The sequence below is a fragment of the Rhinolophus sinicus genome, chromosome 7 (assembly GCF_057876585.1).
Source record: "Rhinolophus sinicus isolate RSI-liver-muscle chromosome 7, RSI-T2T, whole genome shotgun sequence".
NCBI lineage: Eukaryota > Metazoa > Chordata > Mammalia > Chiroptera > Rhinolophidae > Rhinolophus > Rhinolophus sinicus.
The window spans coordinates 55,224,149-55,234,206 of record NC_142507.1 but is presented as its reverse complement, the minus strand read 5'-3'; the positions used below and the strand labels follow the sequence as shown (position 1 = coordinate 55,234,206).

The following is a 10,058-nucleotide window of genomic DNA, read 5'->3' as shown; positions in this document are numbered from 1 at the left end:
CAAATGAAGTCTGGCAGACACTCGGAGGCTGTGGGAGTGGGCGCTCAGACACGCGGTGTGAGCTGCAATTGAAGAGCCTCGGAGAAGCGTGGCCTGGCAGTTCCACTGCTGGGTGTTTATCCCATGGATTCGGTTGCAAATAGATATGAAAAGCTGTGCATACAGGGGTGGCCTTCCCGCATCCCTGAATGTTGAAACTCAAGGTTCTGGCCAAACACCCAGCACCTTCTGCACCCAAGTGCTGCGCAGAGCGCACAGCTCCCAGGGCATCGGCCCGCAGGCCGCCTACGTGTGCGGCGCACTTAACATTCCTGAACACGCAGAGTACCTTAGGGCACAGCACAATGACGGTTGTCTCGGGGAAGGGACCAAGTTGCTGGACAATGGGCACCCTGTGGCACCTCAAGAATTTTGTACCACGTGCATTTATTAGTGAAGATAATTTTAATAAGCAAAAAAGCCCAAGAACAACACTGTTCATTCAGCCCGACGTGAGATGCTTTTGACAACATGTTTTGCTCTCATACCCTGTTTTCTGAGGTCTGAGCTCTACCTGGGGGCTCAATAAATACCAATTATTGACAAAAACAAAAACACCTTCTCGGGTGTGCTATCTCCCTCACAGAATTCCTTCCGATTCCTCGCGGCTCCTTCCCCATCAGTCATTTTATTGGGATCCATCTGGAGCTGGACTCCAGACGTCATGCCCACTTACAGGCGACGGACTGTTGAGTGCGACCAGTCGGGTAGGAGAGGTTGGCAGGGTGTCTGCATGTCTGTCTAGTCTCGGGTGTCGCTTGCCAGCCCAGCTGGGGGTGAGGACCTCCCCACGATCCGATTCCATCCTCGCTCAAGCCTAAATCTGGGTTAAAGGAGCCGGTCTCTTTAAGGACTGGTGTGATGGCCCCGCCCTCTAAAGATGTCAGCTGAGTGTCAGTCACATGACTCGGTGTCTTCCGCCGTCTGAAGCTGGGGCTGCATGTGCAGCTGTGAGGGGCCGCGCAGGGGTTGGGGGCGCTGTGCCCCCAGCCCCGTGCTCCTCCTGAGTCTTCTTCTGGCTGCAGCCCCGCTTGGCCTGCGCGGGGAGGAGACCCGCCAGGTGAGGGGCGAGAGCGTGGAGGTTTCAGGAAGCGCTGCCTTCCGAGGCTGGTTGGAATCTAAGGCCACCCAGGGGCGGGGGTGGGGGCTGCACAGAGACGAGTTCCTCACCCTGGGGGTGGGGGCAGCCTGGGGTCCCGGGGTGGATTGTGGAGCAGTGCGGTGTGGGGGCTTCCCGCCCTCTGCTGAGGGCTGGGCCCCGACTCAGCCCCGAGAGACCCAGGTCCCCGCGTACCTCCGTTTTCTTCCCTCAGCTCTGCCCAGGGTCGGGCCAGCCCGGGCTGTCCCGGTTCCTGCACCCCGACACCACGATTCCCTGAGCTCCCACCCGATTTCTCTTGTCCGCACCCCTGAGGTCCCACCCTGTCCCCAGCTTTCCCAAGTCCCCTGCCCCTACCCCCAAGCCTCTCCTTTGCCCCGTGTCCCTCTCTCACCCTGTTGTCTTGACCCTCCACTGCTCCATGCTCCAGGTGTCTCTGGAGGTCATTCCCGACCCTACGGGGCCCCCCGAGAACCTGCTTCATATCCGGGCAGTGGGCTCCAACTCCACCCTGCACTACGTGTGGAGCAGCCTGGGGCCCCCAGCAGTGGTCCTGGTGGCCACCAACACCCCCCACAGCGCCCTGAGTGTCAACTGGAGCCGCCTGCTGTCCCCTGAGCCCGCCGGGGGCCTGGTGGTGCTCCCCGAGAACAGCGTCCGGTTTTCTTCTGCCCTTGTTTTTACCAGGGTGAGCCAGTTGGGCAGAACCAAGGGGGACAGGAGACTGGTTCTCATATTAGAGGGAGGAGCTGACGGCTGGGTGGGGGAAGTAGTCAGGTATAAGCCTGGGGGTGGGGTCAGTGAGTGTGGGGGTGACTCAGGAGACAGCTGGCCTGCAGCACTCCCCCCCACCTTACCCCACCCGCCAGCTGTTTGAGTTTGACAGCACCAACACGTCCGAGGAGGCGGCCGAGCCTCCAGGAAAACCGTACCCCCCTTACTGCTTGGCCGAGTGGTCCTGGAACAACGTCACTGACTCACTGGATCCTGCCACCCTGAGCGCCACATTTCGAGGCCACCCCATTCATGACCCCACCAGGGCTTTTGCCAATGGCAGCCTGGCTTTCAGGGTAAGAGTGTGGGGGAACCAGAACTCGAAAGGCTGGTTTAGGATGCTGGCAGTCGCTGAGGGGGCAGCCTTCCAGCACAGGTGTCCGTCTGCCTATGCCACCCAGGGCCTTTTCCATCCTAGGTGCAAGCCTTCTCCAGATCCGGCCGTCCGGCCCAGCCCCCTCGCCTCCTGCACACGGCGGACACCTGCCAGCTAGAGGTGGCCCTGGTCGGGGCCGTTCCCCGCGGAAACCGCTCCCTGTTCCGGCTGGAGGTAGCCACCCTGGGCCAGGGCCCTGACTGCCCCTCCATGCGGGAGCAGCACTCCATTGATGATGAATACGCGCCTGCCGTCTTCCAGGTCAGGCTCCCAGGGGGCGGCAGACGGTGGGGATGCAGGTGGGACCCCCATGGGGACCTCAGACAGTCTTCAGCCACTTACATTTAGCAACACTGTTCAGCCTTTTCACGGGCTGGGCGCCATGCTCATGACCCTGGCCCCGTCCCTGCCCCCTCAGTGGAGAGGATGGAGGGCGAAGGCAGCCATGCAGTGTGAGTCGGTGCTCTGGCAGATGGCACGTGCCAGGGCCGAGGGGCCCAGAGGAGGGAGCTGAGTGGTGGTTGCCAAGTATCAGGGCTGGAAATACACTCAGTGCCATCCAGTCCGACTGCCCTCCCTACAGAGGAAAGATTGAGGTCCCAATGCAAATAGCCCGTGAATTCTAGAACCAGGCTTGGGCTCAGAACGAGTGGTGACAGATGGGGTCTGGGAAGGTGGGAAGGTGGACAGAGTTGGGCGGCACAGTTGGTCTTCCTCACCCTGCCTTGTCTCCTTTCTCCCCAGTTGGACCAGCTGCTCTGGGGCTCCCTCCCATCAGGCTTCATGCAGTGGCGGCCAGTGGCTTTCTCCCAGAAGCAGGGGGGCCGAGAATCATCCCTGCCCTGCCAAGTTTCCCCTCTTTACCCCACCTTGGCATACCTTCCCCAGTCTCCCATTGTCCGAGCCTTCTTTGGGTCCCAGAACAACTTCTGTGCCTTTAACCTGACATTTGGGACTTCTGCAGGTCCTGGCTACTGGGACCAACACTACCTCAGCTGGTGAGAGTCGGGCCTGGGCCGGGTCGGGGATGAAGTGGAGGACGCTGGGCCCTGTCAGCCTCCCCTCCTAAGCCTGTGTCTCTTTCTCACTCTGCTTGTTCTAGGTCGATGCTCCTGGGTGTGGGTTTCCCTCCCATGGATGCCTTGTCCCCGCTAGTCCTGGGCATCATGGCAGTGGCCCTGGGGGCTCCAGGGCTCGTGCTGCTGGCAGGGGGCCTGTTTCTGCTGCTGGGCCCCAAGCGGTACTCAGAATATCAACCCATAAATTGAGGCTCACTCTCTGGAGAGGACATTACTGGACCTGCCTTGCTGTGCCTCAAACCTCTGCAAGTTTGAGGGTCAGTGTTCCCAGCCAGGTATTCCCTCCGCCCATCATGCTTTTCTGCAGAACCTCAGCGATCAGCCTCAAATCCTGAGACCACCAGGTGGGGCTTCTTTCATACTCTGGAGAGGGACCAGGCACAGGGTTATTGCTAGAGGGCAGGTGCCCTTGGAGTTGCCTCCTTGCTCCTCAGCCCCCATTTCCCTTGGATGGGACTCGCAGGCTGAAATGGAAGGCCCTCTGACTGGCTGTCTGTCTGGGGGGGGACTTGAAATAGACTTATTTCTTCCACAGGGCTGGTCTCTGTGTGAGTGTCGTTGGGCTGGTCCCAGGGATAGAGAGGGCTGAGCGCTGGACCTGGAAGGCAGGTTTCTGTGTACCGCCCCACTTCCTCACCAGGCCCAGTTCTCTGTCTTGACGTGGGACAGAGGCTCCCACCAGCCTCTCCCCATCACAGGGGGCAGGGAGGTTCTGGTGCAGCATCAATCAAACAAGGGACACTTGAGGTGGGGGTGCAAGCACAAAGAAAGAGCCAAGTAAGACTGTGGTACTCATTTATTGTTACACACACATATTCACATGGGGTGAATACTAGTCACTGTGCCTTCCAGCTCCTGCCAGCCACCACATGCGTGGACATACACACACACGGACACACACACACATTCATACACCTGTGAGGGGTGGTTCCTCTCCTCTTCTGGGCAGTGTGGAGGGGGGTCGTTACAGAGTTGGAAGGGAGGAGGCAGCAGCTCTGAGCTGGGGCAGCTGTAATAGTCTTGTCTGAGGCTAAAGGGCTTTGAGGGTCCATCGTAGAGGGTCGTGAACCCCGGCCCCCAGCAGGTTTTTACCCAGCGAGCAAGTCCTATTTGATGTGCCGGCCCGGCCTTTCTCTCTGGGCATGCGCAGTACTGCCAGTCTCCTTAAGGCCCCGCACGGATATGGTCAGGGTTTGGGCTGTGCGTCTGCCTCGCAGGAGGCTGGAGAGGAGCAGAGCCAGGCACTGGTGGGCCCTAGTGGCCGCGGTCGGAGCCCCGTGACCTCAGCATCCTTAAGGGACATGGCTGTCCACTCCTTCCCCGCGTCCCTCCCTCAGGATTATCCCGGGCTCCAAAGGCGAAGGGCGGCGCCACGTGGAGACGGGGGGACAGTCCAAGCTCACTGGATGGGACCCTGTCGGGGTAGCAGCGGGTTTGTCCCGCGGAGGTTCCAGGCTGGGGGCGAGGGGGCGGGGCGGCTCAGCCCCAGGGGCGGGGCCTGTAGTCGGAGCGGGCGTGGTCGGGGTAATCCAGGCGGCTCTCGGTGGCGGTGAACATGCGTTCCGGCTCCACCACGAACATGTAGTAGAGGTTCCACACCAGCATGGACACCAGGGGCAGGAACGTCAGGCCGTAGCCAAAGCCTCGGAAGGAGCGGCCCACGGCGAAGGTCAGCCAGTATATCAGCCTGCCGGCGAGAAGAGGGCAGCTAGCGGGCGGGAGGCGGAGGTGGGGGGGGGGCGCGACCGCTACTTCTAAAGCCACTTGCTAGTTACTCTGCGGCACTGTTTCATTGACACTCCCCGCATCGCTCTGAAGTGAGTTTATCGTTCCCCTCCGTCTTTTATTTGTTTATCTTGCAAATTTTAATTAAACATTTTGAGGAGGCAAGGTACAGTCGCATGGCTCAAAATACGATGCTGCTGCGTGTAGTAAAGGGTCGTCTTCCCTCTGCTGACCCCCAGCCACCCTGCTCTCTTCCCTCACCTCTGCACTCTCCCACCCCAGATCCAATGTTATGGTATCTTGTGCAGCGAGTGATTTTTTTTTATGCATATAGGAGCAAAAAGGATGTGTGTTTTCCTTTGCCCCCTTTTTTGAAGCTTGGTAGCATACGCTTTAGACTGTTCTGCACATTGACGTTTCCCCATTTAACACATCGTGGAGGTTATTTTTATCTATCTATAAACAGCTCTCATTCTTCTACAGCTGCAGCACATTCCTCTGTATTTATTTCCCATTTTGCAGATTAAGAAACTAAGATCCCAAAGGGGTTAAGACTGGTCCAAGGTCACCCATCTGGGAAATAGGAAAAGCGTGATTTGAGCCCACCCTAATCCTCACATCCTCTCCTGCCATTTCAGACAGGCAGAGGGAAAGAAGAGAGTAAGGAAGCCAGCTTCCATAGGGCTTGAAGCCGACAGGGACAGGTCACCCACAGCAAAATGTCTCCTCTTGGAAGATCCACTCAAAATACACACCCCTTCCCGGGGAGGGTGGGCAGTAGCTTCCTCTAATAGGTGAAGGACCACTGTTACAAAATTGAGGTGTCCCTCCGTTTCTGCCTGTTAAACAGAGGAAAGAGTAACTGCTGCATCCCTACTGCCCCAGGAGGCAGCGAGTCGTAATAACAATAAAAGTTCACAGCAAACCCTTACCAAGCGCCAAACTGTTGTACTGCACTCTACAAGAATTAACTCATTTAATCCTCACAACTCCAGTTCAGAGATGATGAAATGGAGACACAAAATGCTTAAGGAACTTGCCCGTGGTAGAGTAGAAAGCACCTTGGATGAGGGAAGGAAGGGAACTGGATTCTAGTCCTGCCCTGTGATTCCCCCAGTCTGTCGTTTCCTCTCTAGCAAATGGGTCAGATGGACCAGACAGTCGCTGAGTCTTTAGCTCCCTGATGAGTCTTAACCGCCTAAGCCAACTTCTACCTGACACCAGCACTCCCAGAGAGGGAGGTGGAGTTACAAAAGGTGGAGGAACATTTATCTCAGGAAACATCTCCTGGGAGAAAATACAGGGCTGTGTGATGGTGAGGAGGCTGAGGGGACAGAGGACGACTAGACTACAATCAGAAGTAACAGGAAGACAAATGTTAGCTCGATAGGAAGATGTTTTTAGCAGTTAAAGCTACCGGGAATTGTATATGGATAGTGACAAAAGGAAATGTATTAGGGGCAAAAATGGAAAGACCTGTGTTTATTTGGCTTCAGAAATTCAAAGGTGCCTTCTGGGTTAACAGTAGTTCCCATGGAAACACCCCTAAGGATTTCATGGGACTAAATTCGAAATGAAAGGAGAGTAATTAGGCTGCCGTGAGAGCTGACGTGGCCTTGGCTTGTATGAGCCGAAGGCCAATACCCTTCACCAGCCCCCCACCCTCACCCCATTTGACCAGCAGGAGAGTTTCCTGCCCTAGGGAAGGATGGTGAAGGGGGCAGGGCCACTTAGGAAAGTAAACACGGGGAGCAGGGTGCTGGAGTGGGGGAACAGCTGTTGTCAAATATCCGAATTTGTCCTAGGCAGTTCCAGAGATCAGGGTCAGGGCAGCAGTCTTTAGCACAACACAAAGAACTTCCTAATAACGAGGACCTTTGAAAAACGAAACAGACTGCCAGATAAAGAACTGAGCCCTTGGTCACAGGGGGTGTTCAACTAGAGGCCAACGGCTACCTGACCAGAGTGTCACCGGTGGGTGGCTGCAATGACACCTGGAAGCCCTTCCAGTTCTAGATGGTATATGAGTCTCCGAAATCGGTTTCCTGTGGGAAGAGGTTTGAGCTGATCACCTGCTACCAGGTGAGGTAAGGTGCAAGGGAGAAAGTGGACTCACCTTTCCAGGGCGCACGTTTGGGCCAGCGCAGGATCCAGACAGCTCCCGGACCCCGGCTCTCCGCACATGCACTCACCTGGGTCCCTCTAGCGCCATTACCTCCCCTGTGCCCCACCCCCAGCCCCAGCTCACCGGGAGATGGCGAAGAGGCCAGTGAGCAGAGGGAGCAGTTTGAGGGTGTCCTGGGGCAGGTAGGTGGACAGCACGGCCAGGTTGAAGAAGTAGAGGATGAAGAGCTGGACCGACTGGGCCACGTACTGCCGGTGGATCTCCACCTCCCGCCGGGGCTCCCCAAAGGGCCGCAGGGCGGAAAAGCACAGCAGACTCAGCCCGTACACCAGGAGGCCTGGCAGGGGTGGAGACGCAGGGTCAGAGAGCACGAGGCAGGCAGCGGGGGCAGGGTGCATGGTGGAGAGCTCATGGGCATGGGTTTCCACAGTGGGGCTTGGGGTCCTGGGAGGGGCAGGCACACAGGGTGGCAGAGCGAGCCAGGCCCCGAGGGTCCAGCCTCAGTAACGGGAAACTGCTGCTCCCCAGCCAGGCAGGCCTTGCCCTGGAGTCCAGCTCCCAGATGCCCCTTCCTTCTCACAGGGCCCAGTCTCACCCAGCACAATGGGGAAGGTGGCGAAGACCCCGCAGCGTAGTGTGTAGACGAGGCGGGAACTCATGGTGGGCAGCCGAGGGGCATCGAAGGGCAGGAAGGCGTACGCCCCGTACAGCAGGCAGGGGAAGAGGACCAGGGCGGCTGCCACGGAGGCCACAGCCCGCAGCCCCTCGTGGCCCCCGCAGCCCCCACAGGAGCGGCTGGGCGGCCTCACCACAGCCTCGGCCCACTTGCGCTCTGAGGGCTCCGGAGGGGTGGCTCGGGTGGGCAGGAAGTTCCGGCGGCGCTCTGCCGCGCCGGCCTCACAGCGCACAGCGAGGTCCTCCTGGGGCCGCCGCTCGATGCACTGCAGGTCAATGGGCACAAAGGCCCGTGGCGCCTTCCCAGGCAGCAGGTCTACGTCATCGTCACGCAGCTCCTCTGGTTTGCCAGGCGGCTCAGACTCCAGGAGCTCAGGCCCCATGTCCCGCCAACCGGGGGGGTCCGGGAACGGGGCAGTGGCCTGGGGGCCAGTCCCCCAGGGCAAGGTGGCAGCCTCGCTTACTGTGCTGTCCAGACCATCCTCTGTCCCCTCTCCAGCTGTGGGAGACCCAGCTGAAGATCCCACGCTGGAGGGCTCAGCGCCGGGGGGCTCGGCCCCACTTTCCCCTTCTGGCTGCCGGCCATTGGGGACCAAGGCTTGGGGTGAGCTCTTCTCCTGGGCCTCTGGCCCCTTCACTTCCAGCAGGGCCAGGGTCTCGGGCTCTGTCATCCTGGGACCTCAGTTCTGGGGTCTACCGTGAGGTCATGTCACCCTGGAGGTTAACAGGAAAGCTCTGTCAGAAGCTCCGTCCTCTGGCCCTTAGGATGGGTTGACAGAGCTGGAACTGTCCAGGGCAGTTGGCACCATGGGCTTGAGCCCCTTCTGGGACCTTGGGGAGAACATGGCATGCAGGAAGGTGTTGAAACAGTGAGGAAGGAGAGACGTGAGCAGCTGAAATGGAGACACCCTTCCGACATCAAACGCCAGCCAGCAGGAGCGGGTGAGTCAGGGGGCATAGGTCTTGGCAGCTGTGGCCTCAGCCAGTCCCCACCCACGCCTTCTGCTCCCCTCCACCAAAACCCCTGGGGTCATGGCCACCTTCGTGCAGGAATGGGAGGGAGAGGAGGTGCCTAGAATTTTGCCAAGAGCTGCCTTCCCACTAAGGACCTCCTTGTGGACAGAGAAGCTGCCCCCTCACCTTCAAACCTCGCCTTCCCTGCAGATTCCTGCTTGGAACCCTCCTGGTAACCGATCCCAGGGATTTGCCAACAAATCTGTCCTGAGGAACTGGCATAGCAGTGCACCCTGTTCTTTCGCCTCCAGTCTGGGTACACGGGCAGTTGCCAAACTCCTCACTAGCCCACCTCATCCATCTGCAGAGGGCCTGGGTCTGTCCATTCTGACTTCTCGGTCCTATCATGGCTGTTCCCCATGCCTCCTCTCCAGTCTCTCCCTTCCCTGCCGTCCCGTCCGTTCTCCGTCTCTCGGCTTCTTGATGGGGCTCACCCCCTCCCTCCACCTCCACAATGGCTCCCTACCCCTTGCCATTTGGGCCCATGACACCCTCTTACTTTCCATCTGGAGAGAGACGCAGGGTCCCCAGTCCCCACAGTGTCCGGGAAGGAGCTGCCCAGCTCCCTGCTGGCTCTGCAAGTATCCCTCTGGTCTCCCTCCCTTTACCTGTGTCTCCAAACCAGTCTGACCGGAGCAGGTGGGGCCCAGCTTAAAGGGGCAGGCCCCGCCCTGCTAAATCTGCCGACAGAAAAAGCCTTAGAGGTCGCCTGCCATCCTTTCTGAAAGTGGGGGTGCAGCTGGGCATGGGAGTGAGCGTGTGTTCTAGGCAAATGGCATGTGTAGGGGCTCCCTGCTCAGGAAAACAGAGGGGGACCATGGGGTTTGTGCATCACAGGCTGCTTGGAGTAGGTTGGAACACCCAGAAAAGAGATGGAATTTCTACACTTTATTCACATTTACTGAGCACCTGTTATTAGCCAGGCACTGGTCTAGGCACAGACTCCAGAGACAACAAGATAACAGGCAAGGGCTCGGTCCTTGAGGGGCTCGTTCTCTTGGGGTCACAGATAATAAAGAAGCCTAGCGACTCAGTAAATGAGACGATTTCAATAGGGAAAACCTCTCTGCCAAGGTGCCTTTTGAGCTGAGAAATGAAGGGAATGAGGAGGGTGAGTGTTGCAGGCAGTGGAACAGCAAGTGAAAGGCCAGT

At 58.5% G+C, this 10,058-nt stretch overlaps 2 protein-coding genes across 4 annotated transcripts; one reads left to right on the top strand and one right to left on the bottom strand.

The window, feature by feature from the left end:
* The first annotated feature begins 937 nt into the window (after positions 1-937).
* Positions 938-3,901, top strand: GLMP (glycosylated lysosomal membrane protein). The gene is made up of 6 exons (XM_019711199.3): positions 938-1,099; positions 1,569-1,826; positions 2,008-2,208; positions 2,331-2,549; positions 3,033-3,286; positions 3,391-3,901. The coding sequence occupies exons 1-6, from the start codon at positions 980-982 to the stop codon at positions 3,554-3,556; spliced, it is 1,218 nt and encodes a 405-aa protein (XP_019566758.3). The 5' UTR covers positions 938-979; the 3' UTR covers positions 3,557-3,901.
* Positions 3,902-4,294: 393 nt separating this feature from the next.
* TMEM79 (transmembrane protein 79) lies at positions 4,295-9,618 on the bottom strand. 3 transcript variants are annotated; one of them, XM_074318685.2, is made up of 5 exons: positions 9,406-9,617; positions 7,813-8,606; positions 7,341-7,554; positions 7,049-7,137; positions 4,918-5,054 (listed from the first exon to the last, which is right to left on the bottom strand). In XM_074318685.2, the coding sequence occupies exons 2-5, from the start codon at positions 8,561-8,563 to the stop codon at positions 5,050-5,052; spliced, it is 1,059 nt and encodes a 352-aa protein (XP_074174786.1). In that variant the 5' UTR covers positions 8,564-8,606; positions 9,406-9,617; the 3' UTR covers positions 4,918-5,049. The 3 variants fall into 3 exon arrangements, with proteins under 3 accessions (XP_019566760.1, XP_074174786.1, XP_074174785.1); XM_074318684.2 differs by lacking the exon at positions 4,918-5,054 and adding an exon at positions 5,063-6,967 and having other exon boundaries at positions 9,406-9,618; XM_019711201.3 differs by lacking the exon at positions 7,049-7,137 and having other exon boundaries at positions 4,295-5,054; positions 9,406-9,547.
* Positions 9,619-10,058: the final 440 nt, after the last annotated feature.

Excerpts from the sequence above, each read along its gene's own strand:
- GLMP (XM_019711199.3), top strand. The coding sequence starts at position 980 with ATGTGCAGCTGTGAGGGGCCGCGCAGGGGTTGGGGGCGCTGTGCCCCC. Across the intron at positions 1,100-1,568 it reads GCGGGGAGGAGACCCGCCAG|GTGTCTCTGGAGGTCATTCC; the intron begins GTGAGGGGCGAG and ends TCCATGCTCCAG. Across the intron at positions 2,550-3,032 it reads ACGCGCCTGCCGTCTTCCAG|TTGGACCAGCTGCTCTGGGG; the intron begins GTCAGGCTCCCA and ends CTTTCTCCCCAG.
- TMEM79 (XM_019711201.3), bottom strand. The coding sequence starts at position 8,563 with ATGACAGAGCCCGAGACCCTGGCCCTGCTGGAAGTGAAGGGGCCAGAG. Across the intron at positions 7,555-7,812 it reads CACCTTCCCCATTGTGCTGG|GCCTCCTGGTGTACGGGCTG; the intron begins GTGAGACTGGGC and ends CACCCCTGCCAG. Across the intron at positions 5,055-7,340 it reads GGCCTCTTCGCCATCTCCCG|GCTGATATACTGGCTGACCT; the intron begins GTGAGCTGGGGC and ends TCTCGCCGGCAG.